The sequence below is a fragment of the Palaemon carinicauda genome, chromosome 42 (genome assembly GCF_036898095.1).
Source record: "Palaemon carinicauda isolate YSFRI2023 chromosome 42, ASM3689809v2, whole genome shotgun sequence".
Classification (NCBI taxonomy): domain Eukaryota; kingdom Metazoa; phylum Arthropoda; class Malacostraca; order Decapoda; family Palaemonidae; genus Palaemon; species Palaemon carinicauda.
Genome location: NC_090766.1, coordinates 51,278,424 through 51,303,228, shown reverse-complemented (window position 1 = coordinate 51,303,228; position 24,805 = coordinate 51,278,424). Strand labels below are relative to the sequence as shown.

At 45.0% G+C, this 24,805-nt stretch overlaps 1 protein-coding gene across 1 annotated transcript in view; it reads right to left on the bottom strand.

The window, feature by feature from the left end:
* LOC137633280 (uncharacterized) overlaps window positions 1-24,805 on the bottom strand; it is an 85,219-nt gene that overhangs the window by 23,435 nt on the left and 36,979 nt on the right. Inside the window, exon 4 of the mRNA XM_068365490.1 lies at window positions 9,292-9,416. Coding sequence (XP_068221591.1) covers window positions 9,292-9,416 — 125 coding nt within the window. The remainder of the gene's footprint in view (window positions 1-9,291; window positions 9,417-24,805) is intronic.

Here is a 24,805-nt window from a genome sequence, read left to right as displayed (position 1 = left end):
GTAGTACTGAGTGTGTAAGCACAAAGGGCCAGTACCAAGGGGAGGCATCTCCTTTATCAAAAGTACCAAAATACATAATGAAAGACAATGAAATAACAAGTAGCATATACATTCCCCTCTGTTCATCGGGGTGGAGAGTAAGCCACGGTTCCACGCTCATAGGCGCAAGGCTGTAGCCTCTCATCCACCGACAGTGCAGAATGGCATCTTCAAAAGATTCCACCATCTCAATTTGAGATACTGAAGTGCCCTAACAGAGAAGGGAGTAGCAATCCCCTAACCAGGTAGAAAAGTGAAGGAGAACAAACAAGTTCCTGCAACATCTGGCTAAGAAAAACAATGCATGGCGCTGCAGAGCCATGCATCTCTGGCCAACCTTCTATCAGGGTAGTCAAGTCAGCTACCCCGGCCTTGGTACGAAGCCATGCATCTCTGGCCAGAACATCTACCATGGTAGCCAAATCAAGTTACCAGGCCTGTGGCCCTGTGGGGTCACAGCAGAGTAAAGGGGGAAAGCATCTACTGCCAGCCTGGCTACCAGGATAGCCATAACCAGTCAGGAGCTGTCCATCTCCTAAAGAGAGATGGATTTGTGAAAAAGTCTATGGGACTTAATACAACTAGCCCTCAACATCTTCTACAGAGACAAAACATGAGTATGAAGGGAAAAATGGGAAACAAGGATGATAGCTTCACAAAACAGAGTAGTCTTGCTTTCAATCGCCTAGGATTTGGTGTTCGCCCGATCACTTGACTGCAAACAGCAGTCATTGTTACACTGATCTCACCATGTTGAACAAACCCAGAGATACATTCCAGTGAGAAAAATGTGGAGGCTCAGAGGTGAACATTGGGAGCTGTTTCCCCACGGTCATGATTGCTGATACCACAGGTATCAGTCTGCATGCTAGCTCTGTTGACTACGTTCCATAATGGCATGAGATATAACATAAATGATACTCATATCATTACTGATACTTGTAACGATATAGATTGGGCCTGATACTTGTAACGTTATAAATCAGTCCTGATAGCACCGTTCACATGCAACTAATGAAACATTGGTGGCAGTTACACCAGACTCAATCACTAACCAACCACAAAGGCTACAGCCAATGTTTTAGCTCCATACTGGTGGAAAATGGTAGAGTGAATGATACTCCTATTAGCCTGCTGTTCAGAGCTGGACATCAGTCCAGGTAGGACCGTTCACCTGCATGCGATGAAACAGCAGTGGCTGTAATACTATGCTCAAGATTGCTAACCGGGATCAATAGGCAAGTTATGTATGGCCTAGAGTGAGAACCAGGTTAAGGAACACTCCTTCATATTGCAATAGAAATGAGAAAGGTAGATCCATACACTCCCATCCTCCCCTGGCCTACAGAACTGATATTTACTCAGAGTAGGAATACTCTCCTCCTCCCAGTGCAACAAAGATAACTTCCCACCGAGGAGACAAATTACCATAAGACGGAAGAGTGAGAGAAACAATCCTAAGGAAGGTGAGTAGCTACTAACAGTCACCCCTTCACAATGGTACACAGCACATGGGGTTTTGAAGATTATATCCTCATAGGAACAAAATTCACTACACCATATGCTTATCTTTCAGTTACTTCCACTTAAAAGTGAGAGCACTCATAAAAAAAAGCCCATCATTTATTAGAAACGAATGTAAATGATCCAATTTTTGTGAGAGGAATGTGGCAGGAAGACTATACTTGCCATGGTAGAAGACAAAAGGGGCTATTCTGTGACAGCGGATGTGCGGGGGCTTCCCACTCGAACACCCTATTGTTAACCAACTGCCTTGTTTCAGATTCAACGGCTGTTCCAGGCCGCTGAAGACATATCACTATTTTAAGGGAATAAGATTTGTATATATGTAGGGACAAGCAATACTGTAAAAAAAAAAATAATAATAATAATGCTTCAATACACTCAGGATTCCAAAATACTGTACTGTATATGTGAAGTAAGAGATTTTTGATATGTGAAATGTATTTAAAGATATGATGTGAGATAAGAGATTTTCAATGAATAGAACAATTAGAATTAGGGAAGAGAAGAGGGCAAAGCACCATTCCTGCCATAAGAGAGAAGGTAATAGATGTAGAACACTTGTAATATGTTATTTTTATTAGTAAAATAAATTTTTGAATATACTTACCCGATAATCATGTAGCTGTCAACTCCGTTGCCCGACAGAATTCTACGGGAGGGATACGCCAGCTATCACAATACTAGAAGGGGGTGTACTCACCAGCGCCACCTGTGGCCAGGTACTACAGTACTTCTTGTTGACACCTCCTCAATTTTTCCTCGGTCCACTGGTTCTCTATGGGGAGGAAGGGAGGGTCAATTAAATCATGATTATCGGGTAAGTATATTCAAAAACTTATTTTACTAATAAAAATAACATTTTTCAATATTAAACTTACCCGATAATCATGTAGCTGATTCACACCCAGGGGGGTGGGTGAAAACCAGTGTACAAGATTAAAGGATAGCTAAGTATCCCGTATTTCATATAATCAGTTATCTCAAAATAACAATGAAATAATAAGTACCTGGTAAGGAAGTCGACTTGAACCGTTACTCTGCCTTTTTTTAAGTTCGTCTTCCTTACTGAGCGCAGCGTTCCTCTTAGGAGGCTGAATCAACTCAAAGGTGCTAAAGTATATAGGGCTGCAACCCCTACTAAAGGACCTCTACACAACCTCTAACCCAGGCGCTTCTCAAGAATGAATTGACCACCCGCCAAATCAAAAGGATGCGGAAGGCTTCTTAGCCTACCGTAACAACCATAAAAACAACAATAAAAGCATTCAAGAGAAAGGTTAAAAAAGTTATGGGATTAAGGGAATGTAGTGGCTGAGCCCTCACCTACTACTGCACTCGCTGCTACGAATGGTCCCAGGGTGTAGCAGTTCTCGTAAAGAGACTGGACATCTTTAAGATAAAATGATGCAAACACTGACTTGCTCCTCCAATAGGTTGCATCCATTATGCTCTGCAGAGAACGGTTTTTATTAAAGGCCATCGAAGTAGCTACGGCTCTCACTTCGTGGGTTCTTACCTTCAGCAAAGCAAGGTCTTCCTCCTTTAAGTGAGAATGGGCTTCTCTAATCAGAAGCCTTATATAATACGAAACCCCATTCTTGGACATGGACCTCGAAGGGTTCTTGATTGCACACCATAAGGCTTCTGATTGTCCTCGAATAGGTTTTGACCTATTAAGATAAAATTTCAGAGCTCTGACAGGGCAAAGAACTCTTTCTAGCTCGTTACCTACCATGTTGGAGAGGCTAGGTATCTCAAACGATCTAGGCCAAGGACGTGAAGGAAGTTCATTCTTAGCTAAGAATCCAAGCTGTAAAGAACATGTTGCAGATTCGGATGTGAACCCAATGTTCTTGCTGAAGGCATGAACCTCACTGACTCTCTTAGCTGTTGTAAGGCAGACGAGAAAAAGAGTCTTGAGGGTAAGGTCCTTGAAGGAAGCTGACTGGAGAGGTTCGAACCTAGGTGACATAAGGAACCTTAAGACTACGTCTAGATTCCAGCCTGGAGTGGGTAGACGACGTTCTTTAGTAGTCTCAAAAGACTTAAGGATGTCTTGAAGGTCCTTGTTGGAAGAAAGGTCCAAACCTCTGTGGCGGAGAACTGAAGCCAACATACTCCTGTACCCTTTAATCGTAGGAGCTGAAAGGGATCTCTCATTCCTAAGATGTAATAGGAAGTCAGCTATTTGGGTCACAGAGGTATTGGTAGAGGAAACTGCATTGGCTCTACACCAGCTCCGGAAGACTTCCCACTTGGATTGGTAGACTCTACGAGTGGATACCCTCCTTGCTCTGGCAATCGCACTGGCTGCCTCCTTCGAAAAGCCTCTAGCTCTAGCGAATCTTTCGACAGTCTGAAGGCAGTCAGCCGAAGAGCGTGGAGGTTTGGGTGCAACCTGTCTACGTGAGGTTGACGTAGAAGGTCCACTCTTAGAGGGAGAGTCCTGGGGACGTCGACCAGCCATTGTAGTACCTCTGTGAACCATTCTCTTGCAGGCCAAAGGGGAGCAACCAGCGTCAGCCGTGTCCCTTCGTGCGAGATGAACTTCTGAAGGACTTTGTTTATGATCTTGAACAGTGGGAATGCGTAAAGGTCGAGATGGGACCAGTTCAGCAGAAAAGCATCCACATGAACTGCTGCTGGGTCTGGAACTGGGGAACAGTACAAAGGAAGTCTCTTGGTCATGGAGGTGGCAAACAGATCTATTGTCGGCTGACCCCACAAGGTCCAAAGTCTGTTGCACACGCTCTTGTGGAGGGTCCATTCCGTGGGGATGATCTGATCCCTTCTGCTTAGGCGATCTGCTGAGACGTTCATGTTGCCCTGAATGAACCTCGTAACTAGGGTGATGTTTAGACCTCTTGACCAAATGAGGAGGTCCCTTGCTATCTCGTATAGGCTCCTCGAATGGGTCCCTCCTTGCTTGGAGATGTAAGCCAAGGCTGTGGTGTTGTCGGAGTTCACCTCCACCACCTTGCCTAGCAGGAGGGACTTGAAGTTCAATAGGGCTAAATGAACTGCTAGTAGCTCCTTGCAGTTGATGTGGAGCGTTTCCTGTTCCTCGTTCCACGTTCCCGAGCACTCCCGTCCGTTCAAGGTCGCGCCCCAGCCCGAGTCCGATGCATCCGAGAAGAGATGAAGATTGGGGGTCTGAATCGCCAACGATAGGCCCTCCCTGAGAAGGAGATTGGTCTTCCACCACAAGAGAGTGGTCTTCATCTCTTCGGTGACTGGGATAGAGACTGCTTCGAGAGTCAAACCCTTGTCCCAATGAGCTGCAAGATGGAATTGAAGAGGGCGGAGGTGGAGTCTCCCTAGCTCGACGAACAGGGCCAACGATGAAAGGGTCCCTGTGAGACTCATCCACTGTCTCACCGAGCAACTGCTCCTCTTCAGCATGCTCAGGATGCAATCTAGGGCTTGGCTTATCCTTGGGGCCGATGGAAAAGCCCGAAAATCCTGACTCCGAATCTCCATTCCCAGGTACACAATGGATTGGGAGGGAATGAGTTGGGACTTTTCTAGATTGACTAACAGACCCAGTTCTTTGGTCAAGTCTAAAAGTCCAGTTGAGACTCTCCAGACAGCGACGACTCGTGGAGGCTCTCAACAGCCAGTCGTCTAAGTAAAGGGAGGCTCTGATGTCCGATAAGTGGAGGAATTTTGCTATATTCCTCATCAGATGCGTAAACACCATAGGAGCTGTGCTTAGGCCAAAACACAGGGCTTGGAATTGGTAGACAACCTTTCCAAAAACGAATCTCAGGAAAGGTTGGGAGTCTGGATGAATAGGAACGTGAAAGTAAGCATCTTTCAGGTCCAACGAGACCATCCAGTCCTCCTGCCTGACCGCTGCTAGGACCGACTTCGTCGTCTCCATCGTGAACGTCTGCTTGGTGACATAAGCATTGAGCGCGCTGACGTCCAGCACCGGTCTCCAACCTCCTGTCTTCTTGGCCACCAGAAAGAGACGGTTGTAGAAGCCCGGGGATTGATGGTCCCGGACTATAACCACTGCCTTCTTCTGTAACAGGAGCGACACCTCCTGGTGCAACGCTAGCCTCTTGTCCTTTTCTTTGTAGTTGGGAGAGAGGTTGATGGGAGATGTGGTCAGAGGGGGTTTGCGGCAGAATGGAATCCTGTAACCCTCCCTCAGCCAACTGACAGACTGTGCGTCTGCACCTCTCTTTTCCCAGGCTTGCCAGAAGATCTTGAGTCTGGCGCCTACTGCTGTCTGGAGAGGAGGAGAGTCAGTTTTTGCCTTTAGAAGCCTTGGAACCTTTCCTAGACTTGCTCCTGGAAGAGTCTGGACGGGAGCTTCCACGGCTGGGGGCTCTACCACGAAAGGGCGGAATAAACCTCGTAGCAGGAGTATCAGCCACTGGGGTGCGATAAGTCCTGGGGACTGAGGTAGCAACCTTAGTCTTACGAGCCGATGAGGCAACAAGATCATGGGTGTCCTTTTGTATCAGGGCCGCAGACAAGTCCTTAACAAGCTCTTCAGGAAACAGGAACTTAGATAGCGGAGCGAAAAGGAGTTGAGACCTTTGACAAGGTGTGATGCTGGAGGAAAGGAATGAACAAAGCTGCTCCCTTTTCTTAAGCACTCCTGACACAAACATCGAAGCAAGCTCGCCAGATCCATCCCTAATAGCCTTATCCATGCAGGACATTAAGAGCATGGCTGAGTCCTTGTCCGCAGGGGAGGTCTTTTTGCTAAGGGCCCCCAGGCACCAGTCTAGGAAATTGAACATCTCAAATGCTCTAAATACACCCTTTAGGAAGTGATCAAGATCGGAGAAGGTCCAGCAAACCTTAGAGCGCCTCATTGCTGTTCTACGAGGAGAGTCTACCAAGCTTGAGAAGTCGGCCTGGGCAGAGGCAGGTACTCCCAAGCCTGGTTCCTCTCCTGTGGCATACCAAACGCCCGCTTTGGAAGTGAGCTTAGTCGGAGGAAACATAAAGGAAGTCTTTCCTAGTTGTTGCTTAGACTGCAACCACTCCCCTAAAATTCTTAACGCTCTCTTAGAGGACCTTGCAAAGACGAGCTTAGTATAAGATGACTTGGCTGGCTGCATGCCCAGCGAAAACTCAGATGGCGGAGAGCGGGGGGTAGCAGAGATAAAATGGTCTGGGTATACCTCTCTGAAAAGAGCCAAGACCTTGCGAAAGTCAATAGGAGGCGGAGAAGACTTGGATTCATCCACGTCTGATGAGGGGTCCAGGTGTGCAGCCTCATCATCAGAAACCTCATCACCAGAGTGTAGCGAAGTGAGAGGTAAGGTATGCTGAACAGCAGAATCTGCACGAGCTGGAGCAAAAACGCTTGTGGTTTCCTCCTCAAGTCTCTGTTGAGGGAACACCTGAGGCTCAGGTTGCAAAGGCTGGTCAAAAGCAGTAGCAGAAGGTAGGCGCATGGGTGGAGGAGGCTGAGTCCTGGCATGAGTGTCTTGCCTCAAGGGTTGCGCTTGCTGTAAGGTGAGCGGATGCGCAGTAGCAAGTTCCTGAGGAACGAGTTGAGGTTCCTGAGGTGTGAGCTGCGAGAGTTGGGGTAGAGGCTGCGCAGAACGCAAAACTTGTCTCGCGAGTTGAGGTTCCTGAGGCGCAAGGCTAAGGTGTTGAGGCTCTCGCCTTGAGGAGGGTTGAGGTCGCTGCAGCGAGAGCTGAGGTGTCTGCCTCATGGATGGGAGAGGTTGTTGTACCTCAAGAGAGTGTTGCCTCACTGGTGGAACCACAAGTGGAAGCGGAGGAAGTAAGGTATAAGCTTCCTGTTCCCATTGCTGAGGTTGCCTTAAGGAAGGCGGAGGTAGCTGCACACCACCGGAAACTGGAAACTCAGAACGTGGTAAGGTATCCTGAGGAGCCTCAACATCGTACGCCTGGCAGGCAGGACTGCGGTTAGGCGGAGCGATCGCAGGAGGTGGTGTAACCTTCTCAGCCTGACACTCACGCATCAAGACCGCAAGTTGTGACTGCATGGACTGCAGTAGAGTCAACTTGGGGTCGGCAGACACTAAGGTCTGCTGAGGCAAAGCCTTAACAGAAGAGATCTGTTGCGGCAGCACCTTACTCCTCTTAGGAGGAGTGCCTTCAACTGATGACTGCGGCGAGTCAGAGCTGATCCAATGACTGCAGCCAGGTTGTAGAGCTCTTGAGGTTTGGACTCTGCGTTTGAGAGGTCTTGAGACCTGAGTCCAACGTTTCCTCCCTGACAATTCTTCAGCAGACGAGTAAAAGACGGGCTCAATCGTCTGCGGGTGGGAGTGACGGTCTCTGGAAGACACGCCCGCAACCACCGAGGATACTTCTGTGCGCCGATCAAGGCCTGCCGAACCCTTTTGCCCTTCGACATTGCTTCTCCCCTGGGCTTGGGAGCTTGCAAGAGGTCCCGGACTGGGAGGACGACTGGCACGCACAGAAGTACCCTCACGCACCACACTGACACTGACACTAGCACTTGGCACTGCACTGATACTAGCACTCGTCACAGCACTGGCACTATCACCACCCACTGCACTCTTGACCTTAAGTTCCTTGACTTCGGCCATAAGAGACTTATGATCACTAACCACCGACTCCACTTTGTCACCTAAAGCCTGAATGGCACGCAAAACAACAGACATATCAGGTTGAGGGCAAATAGTAGGTTCGGGGGTAGCCACTACAGGGGGAGGAAAAGGTAGGGGATCATGAGGTGAGGAAAAAAGTGAAGAGCGAGAAGAACTTCTCCTAACTCTCTCTCTCTCTAACTTGGTTGAATACTTAAGAAATCGGACAAAATCAAGTTCCGAAAGTCCGGCGCATTCCTCACATCGATCTTCCAACTGACAGGGTCTTTCCCTACAGTCAGAACAAGCGGGGTGAGGATCTACCGAGGCCTTCGGAATACGCCTATTACAAGACCTACATCGTCTATGGGGTGGGGCTTGTGAAATGTCAGACATCTTGAATCAAAGAGTTAGCCAAGTGGGGATTCCAAATCAAGCAAAAAGATCGTTAACCATTAATCAGAACTAAATAATAGCTATCTAAGCTAATATAGAAGTTTTCCAGTAAAGCGACAGCCGAAATCTGAGAGAAATACTTCACCAAAAGCCGTGAAAATACTCCAAGATCATAAGCGTATCCCAGAACGTCTTGCCGGAAGCACGACAGAGGAAAAAATTGAGGAGGTGTCAACAAGAAGTACTGTAGTACCTGGCCACAGGTGGCGCTGGTGAGTACACCCCCTTCTAGTATTGTGATAGCTGGCGTATCCCTCCCGTAGAATTCTGTCGGGCAACGGAGTTGACAGCTACATGATTATCGGGTAAGTTTAATATTGAAAAACCTAGGACACACTGGAGTATGAAGCCAGTAATGAGAGAAATTACATAAAGAGGAGCAGCCGCCTTGATGAAACTGAGAGAAGTAGCTGGACAACAGATATATAAAAGGTACCAACAACCAAATAAAAGAATGATATATCAAAGACTGAGATAGTTTGGACATGCGATGAGAAGGGTTGAGAAGCCATAGCTCAGAAACAATAAATATGGAAAAAGCAGGATAAAAATCAGCTTTTTAGGATATAATGGAAAAAATGGCAAATAACATAGAATAGACTGTGTACATTTCACGTCAAACCCCATTAAAAGAATCCGACCAAAACATGTCAACAATGATTATGATTTACCAATTTGTAGAGATTAGTAAATATGATAAAAAAGGATAAAAACTCACACGATATTCAGTAATAGCTCGGTGACACTTGTCTGTGGATCCACGGAAACCAGGCAAATCTGGTCTTAAAACCATTCTATGTTTCTTGTCTATTGATCCCTCTGCGATGGGTATGTCAATAGTTCCTGTAAAGTGTTTACAAATAAATTTCAAAATTTCTTACACAAAAACAATTTTCCTGAATTATTTAAAAAAAGTAATATAATTCCAAGCAAAAGGCTTGCACTTGCATCTCTTATCAAACAAGTTTATTTCTGGTTAATTAGTCATTCAAACTTGGTATCAAAGTACAATTTTCATACCAAAACAGAAAGATACTGAATATAAGTGCTTAAGAACAGCCGCTGTATCCCTTCAAACAAAAGCAGTATTATTCTTTAATAACATATGTACCTATATAAGATGGTTTCCCATTGATGAATGTATACAACTACATGTATGTGTAGTGTATATCATCAGGAAAATTACATCCTATAAGTGCTATATTCTTAAAGGAAAATTGAAAAAAGTTCATTAGCTTAATGCTGAATTTGTTATAATTTAAAATAAGGTAAAGAGCAAGGACAGAATGTAATTACAGTATTAGAAACAATTCAGTAATGTACTATGCAATACATATTCTTAAAGATTCAAATCCTACATACATAAAGACAAAGTGAAATTAATGATTCAAACTATTGTATAAGGACACTTGAGCTTACATCTATTGCAATCTCTCTCTCTCTCTCAACCCCATTATCATTATTACTAGCTAAGCTACAATCCTAGTTGAAAAAGCAGGGAGCTATAAGCCCAAGGGCTTCAACAGGGAAAATCGCCCAGTGAGGAAAGGAAATAAGGTAACAGATAGAATAGTGTACCTAAGTGTACCCTCAAGAACAAAAACTCTTAACTCAGGACAGTGGAAGACCATGGTACAGAAGCTATGGCCCTACCCAAGACTAGAGAACAATGGTCTGATCTTGGAGTGTCCTTCTCCTAGAAGAGCTGCTTACCATAGCAGAAGAATCTCTTTTACTATTACCAAGTGGAAAGTAGCCAGTGAACAATTACATTGTTAACCCCTTGAGAGAAGAAGAATTTTTTGGTTATCTTAGTGTTGTCAGGTGTATGAGGACAGAGGAAAATATGGAAAGAATAGGCCAGACTATTCTGTATATGTGTAGGCTCTTAGTTATTATTATATATAAAGTAAATAAGGTTTTCACAGAAACACTTTCGTAAGTTCTTAAGCCATATAATAAGTGAAAGTAATCAAAATAAACGTAATACACTGGAGGAGCTGTGAACAGTGGCGGGCTATGGGAAAGACTGCTTGCAATAATACCAGATAATTAAAATATGAAATGCATGCCACATGAGATTATATAAATGTTACATAGTATTCCCTATGCTCCAATAAACGAGAATACTTGCATACATGTATTCCTAACACAACATATATGCTAAATGTGTACAGTGGAACCTCTACATACGAATTTAATCCGTTCCAGAACCAACTTCGGATGTAGAAATTGATCGGATGTCGAAACGAATTTTCCCATAAGAATACATTGAAATAGGATTAATCCGTGGTTGAGCCCAAAAACCTATGATAACTTCTTAATAAACTACTACACATAATTTTCCCATGAGAATAATGAACACTAAATTAGATAATAGACATGTAAATAAGAAGAATAGACATGTAAATAAGAAGAATTATCAAAAAATGATAAATAAGAAACGGGTTTTTAGCGTCACTTTACCTTAGAAACTCCAGCGCAGGTGTTGTTAGTCTTGCTATGCAGAGAGGAGACGGACGGGCGGCGAGGAGGTAGAGAGGTTAACTACGATAAACGTACACTACCGTAACTTATTCTAACTTACACTAAGTGAACTTTAACATAACTTAGCTTTTTTTTTTTATAATTTATATTTTTTTTTTACATTTTCTTTTTTTCTTTCTGATGATTAATTTTAATCACTTTCACTCTCTACACTTAAAATTGATTGAATTTTTTTCTCTTCACTCTTTGCTGTTTTCTTTGAACCACTTCCTTCCTCTTCATCACGAGTTCGCTTCGTAGTTTTTTTAAAGAAGCTATCGATAGAAAGTTGCTTGGTACAGCTTTTCAGAATGTTTCGAAAATAAGTTAGGGAAACATCATCAAACTGCGCAGCTACACGACAAACCTGCAATTTCTTTGGATGGTATTTGTCGATGAAGTCGACCACGTCTTGATATTTTCCTAACACCTCTTTTATTTGCGCGGAACTTATTGCAAGTTCACTCATACGGATGCCACGCTCATGCTTTTCAATAATTCCTTGCTTTACTTCTAAAGAAAGCATTCCCTTATTCCTTTTCTCACCACTACCACTACCACTTGCGAAACTAAGCCTTTTAGGACCCATGATTTTCGTAAAATACCGTAAAAGGATGAATGTAAAAAATCACGATTAAAACACAATTAATAGCAGAACGCACAGGGCACAACCACATAAAGCCAACGAGAACAGAGGACTGACCAGAGCCACGCTAATTGAGGGTCCCTCCGAGGTTGAAGTGCTGCCTTCTATTGGCGGAAATAAAAAACACATCAGGCGCTATGAGCACCGACTACGCATACGAGTATTGTTTACTTCGGGTGTCGAAAAAAACATTCGGGTGTAGAGTAGGAACGTGTTCGAATTGTACTTCGCGTGTCGAAAAATTCAGATACAACCGGTACGACGAAAATTGCTACTTCGTGTGTCGAAATAAAATTCGGGTGTAGAGTCAAAAATTTGCTCGAATTTTACTTCGGATGTTGGAAAATTCGGATGTAGATACGTTCGTGTGTAGAGGTTCCACTGTATTAGCAATAAAGGTACATATAACAATGAATATCATATAAATGTAAATAATTATAATGATAATCCATCACCTCCCCCTCCCCTTTGCGTTCAATGAGCTATATGAACGGGTATGGCGTCTCGGTGAACGCCGATACTCAGCTTGAGTGCCACTTTGCTGTTGTTGACTAGTAGCAGGGACAACATCCTTCTTCTTTGGAGATTGCTGTGTCTCGTCAGGCAAATGTGAAGGAGAATGAGGAACAGGGCGTAAGAAACGGCGGTTACGCCATAATATTCTTCCTGAGGGTAACTTCACATGGTAGTCTCGTGACCTACCGATGCCCATAATAATGCCAGTCTTATCCCATCGCTTGGAGATAGGGTCTTGGATACGGACATTATCATTGAGTTTGAGTGGTTCCAAAGGGTGTGCACGGCTGTCGTACCTTATTTTGGCTGCTTCTGTACGTGATGCTACACGAAGGTCATATTCATTTGCTTTTTCTTGCCACTCCTGCTTGAATGATGATGCATGGGCTGGGATGCATGATCGAAGGGCTTGGCCATATAATATCTGCGCTGGAGAAAGGCCAGCATAGTTAGGAGTATTCCGTATTTCCAATAATCCTTTGTCGAAATCTTCAGTGTCGATGTCCCAGAAGGTGCTACTTTTAGGATAAAATGTTTGACCTTCTTCACGGCTGCTTCGGCATGGCCATTACTTTGGGGATAGTAAGGTGTGGATATCACATGTTGAACACCCCATCGGGTTAGAAAATTCTTGAATTCTGAGCTGGTGAACTGAGGTCCACCATCTGTCCTCAGCCTTACTGGAACACCTAAGTCTCGGAAGATGTGACTGAAGTGTCGTGTTGTTACTTCCGCTGTAGTATTGGTACCAAATTTTACAACTACAGGCCATCCAGATAGTCTGTCTACATACACCAGGAAAGATTTCCCAGCAACACTGAAGAAATCAGCCGATACTGATTCGAAGGGGCGAGAGGGGTTTTCGTTGCATAATAGTGGTTCCTGCTGTTGGGTTGGCTGCATTATCTGACATGGCTCGCAGGCATGGACAGTATTTGCTATGTCTGAATTAATACCAGGCCAATATACAGTCTGCTTAGCTCGACGCTTAGTCGCCTCCACTCCACAATGGCTGTCATGAAGGCATCTTAAAATGCTGCGTCACATAGCTAAGGGAATTACTATTCGGCTACCATATAGGACAAGGTCATCATCGGTATATAAATCCTCCCTTATTTTCCAATAGGGTAGTAGGTCATTGTGGAGATTGTAACGGTGACTGGGGAATCCGTTGGCAACGTTCTGGAGGAGTCTTGTGTACGAGGGGTCCTCACGTGCTGCGGTGCGAATCTCTTCCAAGATAAGATCTTGTGTATCTGATGTCTTCGCTTCTGAAATTGCATCCACAGTCTTGGCTACAACACTCCTGAGGGAAAGATGGGTTTCACTATTTAACATATCATCTTCAGGCGTTGGGTGGCTCACCGAGGAACGTGAAAGGGCATCAGGGATGCAATGTTCCTTACCTTTACGCCATACTGCAGTGAAGATATAGGGTGAAATTTTCTCTTTCAGACGCTGAATACGTGTGTTTTCTATTGCATCCAATGTATATGTATTCAAGATGGGTAACAGGGGTCTATGGTCAGTCACCAATGTGAAATGGGGCAATCCAAGTAAGTAATGGCGACATTTATTCATAGCCCAAACTGAAGCTAAACATTCTAGCTCAATGGTGGCCCACCTAGTTTCTGCATCGGCCAAAAATCTTGAACCACACTGGACCATGCGGAAACGGCCTTCTCCATGGTCTTGTAGAAGTGCGTATCCTAAACCATATAAACGAGAAGCATCCGTTTGTAGTACGGTGGGGCAGGTAGGGTCGAAATGAGCCAGCACAGGTGGCTGAGAGGGAGCCTTTTTAACACTGGCAAATGCGGCATCATGATCTGCTGTCCACGTGAAGGATCTCTTAGGGCTCATTAGCGGCCGAAGCGGATCTGCTGCAGCTGCAAGATTGGGTGAAAATTCTGTTAATTGGTTAGTAAGGCCCATGAATGACCTTAAATCTGTCAGATTTGCTGGCTTTGGAAACTCTGATATAGCTCGAACTTTCTCCTTGTCGGCTGCAATTCCATTTTCAGATAACGTATACCCACAAAAAGATACAGTAGGGCTAGCAATAACAAACTTTTCTGCATTTAAAGTAATACCATGAGTCCTACAGCGAGACAAAACTTTGTTGAGCCTGCATAAGTGGGAATAATAATTCTTATCATATACAAGGATATCATCCACAACCTTGACACAATGTTGGATGCCCTGAGGAGCGATATCGCCTCTCCTGCAATAGGCATCTCCTGAAGTGCTGAATCCCATGGGTGAACGACGATAGCGATACCGACCGTAAGGCGTAATGAATGTTGTAAGGGCTTGGTCTTCCTCTGCTAGTGGGATCTGCCAGTACCCACACAATGCATCCATGGTGGAGAAATACCTTGAATTAGGATCAATACTCCTGATTGCACTAAATGGTGATGGTGAAGGATGTGCAGGCCTTAAAACCTGTGAATTTAACTTGCTTAAATCTGTGGTGACACGAACACCACCTGTAGGTTTGGCCACGACCACTAAGGGGTGACACCATGGGGATGGCTGATCCCCAACAGGTTCAATGATGCCTTGTGCTACCATTGTCTCCAACTCGGTCTTGACGTCCTCTTGAAAAGCTAGTGGTATAAGACGTGGAGTGTAGATAGCAAAGGGTTTCACATCCTCTTTCAGGTGAATACGCATAGGTGGTCCAGTCATTGGCTTGAGTTGTGCTCCTTGATGAAACTGCTCCTTTGTCATTAGCACATCACTATATTCCTTTAGAAAGTATTGCCTGGCTTCCTCAGGTGAGGATGTGGCTGGAGGCGGAGGAACGGACATTTTTTCACATGTATTAACTTGGCTGACTGGGACCTGACTGGTTCCTGCTGAAGTCCTGCTAAGTTTCCTCTCTTGCATTTGACGTGGGAAGTCCCAGGGAATGATCCTTAGGTGGCGGAGGGCATCATAACACAGTAATGGTGTTGGGAGAGAACTAAGAACATCAATATACCCCTTGTATGAGATATCACCATAAGTCATGACGGCCTCCATTGATCCCAAGACGTTACCTTCCATGGGTGATCCATCGGCGTTGGAAAACTGCAACTCAGGGGGCGGAGACAATTCCTTGACATCAATACCCAATGCTTGTAAGTGTTGCACTCCAAAAACAGTGGTATCTGCACCAGTATCAGGGATAACATTGATCTTCCCTGATTTACTGCCATATGTGACATGTAAATTGATAGGTGGTGAGGGACAACTTAGGGGACGTAAATTAACTGAACGAATGGCTGGAGAAGATATCTTGACGGTGTTCAACTTGGTTTCCTTTGAATCTTTTGACTCCCTTGGTCCCTTTGACTTTTTCTGTGCACAACAAACATCATAGTGGCCAAATTTATGGCAAATTCGGCACTCCTTAGCCAATGCTGGGCATGCGGCAGTATATGGGAAATGGCCAGTTTTAGCACAGTTCCTGCACTTGTGGGATACTGCCTTACATGTGTCACTATTATGCTGTTGACCACAATTCTTGCATCTGCTACTTGAAGAAGGAGTTTTCTCTTGCTGATGAATTTTCTTAGGTTGCTCTGGTTTAGCAAATGCCTTCTTTAACTTCTTGTAGTTTGACACGGCACGCACTGAAGTCTGTGGAGCTTTAAGCTCTGTCGTTGTCTTCTTTGCAGCCTCAAAAGCCCTGCAAGTCAGCTTCACTTCCTCAAGTGTTGTTGTTGTAGGCATGCTAATGAGCTTCTTGGTGAGTTCTTCATTCCTTATGCCAACCAAAATAGCATGTTTCATTTGGGCCTCCACACAGTTAACGCCTTTACATAAATCAACCTCCTCTGAGAGCTGTTGTAAACGAACGAAGAAATCTGTTAATGACTCGCCTTCTGCTTGCTTGCATTGAGTAAAAGCTAACCGACGAAGTGCTTCATTCTGCTGGCCCTTTATATAAGTTTCGATATGAGATAAAACATCATCCAAAAGCATTGTCGAGTCTGGTGGAATACCCAAATTGTGTTCTAATAAGCGTCTCATCTCAACACTGAGGCATGCCCTTAGCTGTATCAACTGCTTAGGTTGAGGTAAATTATCCAAATCTACCATAACAGCATAGTCCTTCCATCTCTGCTTCCATTCTGTGTATTGCCTATAAGTAACATCATGGGTTAATGGTGGAGGCAAATTTACTGTCACCTTAGGTGTCTGCACAGCTGAATTAGGCACTTGGAGAACACTTGCAGATGATGGTGCTGGGGTAGGGGGCCCTATACCACTTGCTTGGGGTAGGGTATGCCTGGGACCAGTCATAGCTTCAATTAATGCTTTGAATTCTTCCTGATGTCTGACATTGTCTTCTTTTCTTCTTTCTTCATCCTGTTTTCTTCTTTCTTCATCTTTTTTATCCATGTATTCAAACATTTTGCTGATAAAATCCATTGTTGAAGGGGTTGATGAAGGAGAAATAGATCTTGAATGCGTTGGAGATGACGTCATGTCAGTTGGGGTTGGGGATGATGGGGGAGAAACCTCAGAAGTCTTTGGTCTCCTTCCTTTATCGTGTTTCGGCGGCATAAATAGAAAAATCTCACGAAATCCAAGAGAAAATATCACTCAATGCCGTCAGTGGTAACGTCACAATGACGTCACAAACGGTAGCCAATCACCGAGTACAATAGCTCGAGGCAACAGAGCTATCATCTATGCTGTATCTGGTAACACTGTGACTGCCGTGGCTGTTGCATGCACAGCGAGAGCCGTTAGTCTCCCCTCGAACGCAGCTGAGTATGAATGTGACGCTCTTGTTCCGGCCTCTGCAGATGGCCGACGCACATTAGCCTTAAACTCAGATTGCTAAAATAAACACAGCCCTATATAGAGTCACTGTAATCACAAAACAAAGTCACTGCCAGTGTATACATCCAAACGAAGTTATGGTTCACAACTGCTAACTAACTTGGTTACGATGAACACTTCTTGCATTGTCTATGCCGGTTGGATAAGTTCACTAAATGATCGAAATTCACTTATGGCAAATCAATCACTGCGCCATCTTAGTTATTATTATATATAAAGTAAATAAGGTTTTCACAGAAACACTTTCGTAAGTTCTTAAGCCATATAATAAGTGAAAGTAATCAAAATAAACGTAATACACTGGAGGAGCTGTGAACAGTGGCGGGCTATGGGAAAGACTGCTTGCAATAATACCAGATAATTAAAATATGAAATGCATGCCACATGAGATTATATAAATGTTACATAGTATTCCCTATGCTCCAATAAACGAGAATACTTGCATACATGTATTCCTAACACAACATATATGCTAAATGTGTATTAGCAATAAAGGTACATATAACAATGAATATCATATAAATGTAAATAATTATAATGATAATCCATCATAGGCAACGGAAAAATTAGCTGTAACGAGAGCGGGATCCAATGTAATACTATCTGGCCAGCCAAAGGATCCAATAACTACCTACTGGTATTATCTTAATGGGTGCCTCGGCCTACTACCTTACACCAGTACATTCAAAAGGGTCAGAAAATTGAAAAAAAATTACACAATTTTCTTATTGGTCTTGGGACACAAACTTCTTATATATTTCATGTCTAAATGTCAAAATATGGGAGGCTAAGAGATACAAGGTTCTCGAGAGAAACTATAATCTAATCATTTTATAACCAAATGCAAGAGTATTTTAAGGCACTGCATCTTTCAGTTTTGCAACATTAATAATATAGCATCATGCACATACTATGACCCACAGGAACATTTAAAAGTAAAATTTGATTAAAATCAACATTTTATCAAGGTCCATTGGGATGTTTAAGAATATTTCAATAGGATAGAGTAATTTATGTCCCAATATCCCTCAACCTTAAAGGGTAATTTCCGCTGATACCTAGCCGGATCTGTATTGGCTTAACGGTGTTCTATTTTTGTTTCTCACTATATATTTAAGCTAATTAAATTCTTGTCCACCGTAATATTTCATTTATATTTTATTAATTCTTTCATTCTACCTTCTCTCAAGTATTGTTTTCCAGTCTGGTCTTCAGCTGCTGATCCTCCTCTTCATTTGTTGGACAAAAACTTGTGTTTTATTAAATTTCTTATTCCTGATCTAGATATTAATCTATGGCACCACCGTTTATTTGGTTCTCTATGCGTGTTGCATAAGATTTTTCATAATTATGATATTTTAATTATAAAATAAATTTTTGAATATACTTACCCGGTGAATATATAATAGCTGACGCTCCGGCGGCTCGACAGAAAAAAACACAAAAACTCGCGAGCGATCGCTATGAAGGTTGCGGGTGTGCCCACCAGCGCCAACTATCGGCCAGATACTGCATATGCATGTAAACAGCTCCAATTCTTCTCATCCCGCTGGGTCTCTATCGGGGAGGAAGGGGGGGCCTTTAATTTACATATTCACCGGGTAAGTATATTCAAAAATTTATTTTATAATTAAAATATTTTTAAATATTTAACTTAGCCGGTGAATATATAATAGCTGATTCACACCCATGGTGGTGGGTAGAGACCAGAGTTAATTAAGTTTACAGCGTATATGCTAAGAGTTTTTGATAGTTATATCATAACAAAACCCAAATATATATAGGTACCTGGTAAGGAAGTTGACTTAGACGATTACTCTGCCTTGTTAGTCTGTCTTCCTCACGAAGCCCAGCGATCCTCTTAGGATGCTGAAAGACTCCCAGGAGCTGAAGTATCAAGGGCTGCAACCCATACAACAGGACCTCATCAAACCCCTAATCTGGGCGCTCTCAAGAAATGACATTTGACCACCCGCCAAATCAACCAGGATGCGAAAGGCTTCTTAGCCTTCCGTACAACCCAAAAACAAGATTAAAAACATTTCAAGAGACAGATTAAAAGGATATTGGAATTAGGGTAATGTAGTGGTAGAACCCTCACCCACTACTGCACTCGCTGCAACGAATGGACCCAGTGTGTAGCAGTCCTCGTAAAGAGTCTGGACATCTTTTAAGTAAAATGACGCGAATACCGACTTGCTTCTCCAAAAGGTCGCGTCCATAATACTTTGCAGAGATCTATTTTGCTTAAAGGCCACGGAAGTTGCTATAGCTCTTACTTCGTGCGTCTTAACCTTAAGCAAGCATCGGTCTTTTTCATTCAAGTGAGAATGAGCCTCTCGTATTAAAAATCTGATAAAATATGACAAAGCATTCTTTGACATATGCAATGATGGTTTCTTAACTGAGCACCATAATGCCTCAGATCCACCTCGTAAGGACTTAATACGAGCTAAGTAGAACTTAAGAGCTCTAACTGGACACAGCACTCTTTCAAGTTCGTTGCCTACGATCTCTGATAGGCAAGGTATATCAAAGGACTTAGGCCAAGGACGAGAAGGCAGTTCATTTTTGGCCAGGAAACCAAGTTGAAGTGAACATGTGGCTTTTTCTGTAGAAAAGCCGATGTTCTTACTGAAGGCATGAATTTCACTGACCCTTTTAGCCGAAGCCAAGCACGCAAGCGTCTTGAGGGTGAGATCCTTCAGGGAGGCTGAATGTAATGGCTCAAACCTGTCTGACATGAGGAACCTTAGGACCACGTCTAAGTTCCATCCAGGAGTTGCCAAACGACGTTCCTTAGAGGTCTCGAAAGACTTAAGGAGATCTTGGAGATCTTTATTGTTGGAAAGATCTAAGCCTCTATGACGAAAGACCGAAGCCAACATGCTCCTGTAGCCCTTAATCGTGGGAGCTGAGAGGGAGCGAACATTTCTCAGATGTAAAATAAAATCTGCGATTTGGGCTACAGAGGTACTGGAAGAGGACACAGATGCTGACTTGCACCAGTCTCGAAAGACTTCCAACTTCGACTGGTATACTCTGATAGTAGAAGCTCTCCTAGCTCTCGCAATCGCACTGGCTGCCTCCTTCGAAAAGCCTCGAGCTCTTGAGAGTCTCTCGATAGTCTGAAGGCAGTCAGACGAAGCGCAGGGAGGCTTTGATGGACATTCTTTACGTGGGGCTGACGTAATAGATCTACCCTTAGAGGAAGACTTCTTGGAATGTCTACCAGCCATTGAAGTACCTCGGTGAACCACTCTCTCGCGGGCCAGAGGGGAGCAACCAACGTCAACCTTGTCCCTTCGTGAGAGGCGAACTTCTGCAGTACCTTGTTGACTATCTTGAATGGTGGGAATGCATATAAGTCCAGATGAGACCAATCCAGTAGAAACGCGTCTATGTGGATTGCTTCTGGATCTGGGACTAGTGAGCAATAGATTGGTAACCTCTTGGTCAACGAGGTGACAAAGAGGTCTATGGTGGGTTGACCGCAAGTCGCCCAAAGACTCTTGCACACGTCCTTGTGGAGGGTCCATTCCGTGGGTATCACCTGACCCCTCCGACTGAGACAGTCTGCCAAGACGTTCAAGTCCCCCTGGATGAATCTCGTCAACAGGGAGATGCCTCGATTTCTTGACCAAATGAGAAGGTCTCTTGCGATCTCGTACAGCGTGAAGGAGTGTGTGCCTCCTTGCTTGGAGATGTACGCCAAAGCTGTGGTGTTGTCTGAGTTGACCTCTACCACTTTGTTTCGAAGAAGGCTTTCGAATTTCATCAAGGCCAAGTGGACTGCCAATAGCTCCTTGCCGTTGATGTGCATGCTCTTCTGACTTGAGGTCCACAGACCTGAGCATTCCCGACCGTCCAGGGTCGCACCCCAACCCAAATCCGACGCGTCTGAGAACAACACGTGGTTTGGGTTCTTGACTGCTAGGGATAGTCCATCTCTCAGACTGATATTGCTGTCCCACCATTTCAGGCATGCCTTTACTGGTTCGGAGACCGGGATTGATACCGTCTCTAACGTCTTGTCCTTGTTCCAGTGAGAGGCTAGATGGAACTGGAGAGGCCGAAGGTGTAGTCTCCCTAGCGAGACAAACTGCTCCAGGGATGAGAGAGTCCCTACGAGACTCATCCAACTCCTGACTGAACAACGTTCTCTTTTCAGCATTAGTTGGACTTTGAGCAGGGCTTGTTCTATTCGGGTGGCAGACGGAAAAGCCCGAAAAACTGGACTGCGAATCTCCATCCCTAAATATAGAATAGTCTGGGATGGGATCAGTTGGGACTTTTCTAGGTTGACCAAAAGTCCCAATTCCTTGGCCAGACCCAACGTCCAATGTAGATCCTGCAGACAGCGATGACTGGACGATGCTCTGAGAAGCCAGTCGTCCAAGTACAGGGAGGCTCGGATTCCCGATAGATGGAGGAATTTTGCCACATTCCTCATGAGCCTCGTAAACACGAGAGGAGCAGGACTGAGGCCAAAGCACAGGGCTCGAAACTGGTATACCACATTCCTGTAAACAAACCTCAGAAACGGTTGGGAATCCGGGTGTATAGGAATGTGGAAGTACGCATCTCGTAGGTCGAGAGAGACCATCCAGTCTCCCTCTCTGACCGCTGCTAAGATGGACTTCGTGGTCTCCATCGAGAACTTTGTTTTTGTAACAAAAACGTTGAGCGCACTGACGTCTAGCACCGGTCTCCAACCTCCTGTATGCTTTGGGACTAGGAAGAGACGGTTGTAAAACCCCGGTGATTGAAGGTCCGAGACTTTCACCACCGCTCCCTTCTCTAGCAACAGAGACACTTCTTGGTTTAGGGCTTGTCTCTTTGACTCCTCTCGGTACCTGGGAGAGAGGTCTATGGGAGTTGTCACTAGAGGAGGTTTGCGTACAAACGGTATTTTGTACCCCTCTCTGAGCAACAGAACAGACTCTTGGTCTGCACCCCTCTTCTCCCAGGCCTGCCAAAAGCTCTTCAATCTGGCACCTACCGCTGTCTGAGGCTGTGGGCAGTCAGACTCTGCCACGTGAGGACTTGGCTCCTCTCTTCTTACCTCTCTTTCCCTCGGCACGAGAGCTTCCCCTGCTGGGAGCTCTGCCACGAAAGGGCGGGATAAATCTAGATGCCGGAGTCTCGATCCTGGGTCTCACAGCAAAGGATGCAGAAGGAGCCCCTTTGCGAGCAGAGGACGCCATCAGGTCATGGGTGTCCTCCTGCACAAGCGAAGCAGCTATATCCTTAACCAGCTGTTGCGGAAACAAGGACGCTGATAAGGGAGCAAAGAGCAGTTCTGATCTCTGACAGGGAGTAACTCCTGCCGAAAGAAAAGAGCAAAGGGTTTCTCGCTTCTTTAAGACTCCCGACGTAAAGGTGGAGGCGAGCTCATTGGAGCCATCGCGGATGGCTTTATCCATACATGACATGATAAGTAAGGAAACATCTTGGTCGGCAGACGAGATCTTCCTACTTAAAGCTCCTAATGACCAGTCAAGAAAGTTAAACACTTCAAAGGCCCTGTATACGCCTTTAAGCAGATGGTCAAGGTCCGAGGAGGACCAACTAATCTTCGAGCGTCTCATGGCCAGGCGACGGGGAGAGTCTACGAGGCTTGAGAAGTCACCCTGGGCAGATGCAGGGACTCCCAAGCCGAGAACTTCCCCTGTGTCATACCAGACGCTCGATCTAGAAGCAAGCTTAGAAGGAGGGAAGGCAAAGGCCATCTTCCCCAAACTCCTCCTGGTATCCAACCAGTCGCCTAGAAGACGTAAAGCCCTCTTGGAAGAGCGAGAAAGCACTAGCTTAGTAAAGGCTGGCTTGGTAGCAGGTAAGCCTAGAGCAAACTCAGACGGTGGCGAACGAGGAGCAACAGCAACAAAGTGATTGGGAAAAAGATCCTTGAAAATCAACATGATCTTCTTAAAGTCCATCGAAGGAGGAACCGCCTTAGGTTCATCTACATCTGAAGGATTATCATCAGGATGAGGATCAGCAACGTCCTCATCTGAAGGAGCTTCGTCCAATAACTGCTGAGTTACAAGCAAAGGGGAGACCTGCCTTGGTGGCAATGCTTGACAAGCAGAGTCCACACGCACTGGTGCATCAGTAGCAGTCCAGGACGCTATGTCATGTAACTGCTTAAAGGACTGACCAGCAACAACAACAGGAGCGGGAGGACACTCGACGTCAACTCGAGACTGCCTTGACTGCCTAGACTGAGCAGTCAAAACAACTCTTGACTGCGGTGCTTGACGCTCAGCGTCAAAACAAGTCAACTTCGCTGGTTGGCGAACGTCCTGAACGTCAACCAGAGCATTCGGCAGCGGCTGAACGTCCACATGCGGCTGAAAGTCAACACGGGACTGCATCGAGTGAGGCTCTACAAAACGTGACTGACGTGACTTAGTAACGCCAACGTCAACAGGACGAGCAAAGGCTCGTTTGGGCGGCTGACGGCCAGGATCTCGATCAGCTAAGCGGCGAGGATCATCGTGAACCTTTTCAGCAGAATAGTCCTCCATAAGAGAGGCAAGCTTATTCTGCATGTCTTGCAGTACAACCCATTTAGGATCAACGGGAATGGGTGCGGTAAGAGACGAGGGTAACGTCTGCGACTGCAAAACATTGCCTACACCAAGACTCTCGGAGCCTGTGTTACGTTTCTGTTTAGGCGGCGAGCAGTCTTCCGATGACTGCACAGGGTCAGAGCTGTCCCAATGGCTACAACCAGGACACTGGACCTGTCCTGAAGGGACTGACTTTCGCTTTAAGGGCCTCGAAACCTTGCTCCACGGTTTCTTACGCGAAAAGCCTTCGGATGACGTGGAGAAAACCGTCTCGCTCGTCTTATGGTAGGGGCGGTCTTGATGAGACACGCCTGAAACCATAGAGGGAACGTCTGTTCGCTGATTAAAGCCTCTCGAACCCATAAGTCCTACGACATTACTTCTCCCTGGGGCTTGGGAGCTTGCAAGAGGTCTCGGACTAGGCGAACGACAGGCACGAACAGACGAACCCTCGGTCGCAACACTGATAACACTTTGCGCACTAATCACTTTCCCACGATTTTCCAATGTGGCACTCTGACACTTTAACTCTTTAACGTCCGCCATGAGTTGATTACGGTCTGTAGCTAACGACTCAACTCTCTCGCCCAAAGCATGAATGGCACGTAACATATCCCGCATTGATGGTTCCTGAGTGCTAGTAGAGGGTTCAGGCACAACTACTACAGGGGAAGGATTAGGTTCGGGGGCATGGGAGGAGGAAAATTCTAACGATCTAGAGGAACTTCTCCTCACCCTATCTCTCTCTAGCTTACGAGAATACTTGTCAAACTCAAGCCAATCAAATTCCGAAAGGCCCACGCACTCCTCACACCGATCTCCTAATTGACAGGTTTTACCCCGACAATTAGAACACACAGTATGTGGGTCGAGAGAGGCCTTTGGAAGACGCTTATTGCAATCCCTAGCATTACACTTACGAAATCTAGGAATTGGAGAAGGGTCAGCCATTTTGAAAGTCAAAGAAAGTCCAAAAAACAATCCAAAGTCATCAACAATTAAATCTGTCCAAAAAAGAGTTCAAGAGTTTAAGTTGAAGATAAAACACCTGCACTGCGAAAGCTCAAACCAAAATGAAGTACTTCACCAAGTCTGTTGAAAAACTCCAGGTTAACAGCGAGTAATGGTAC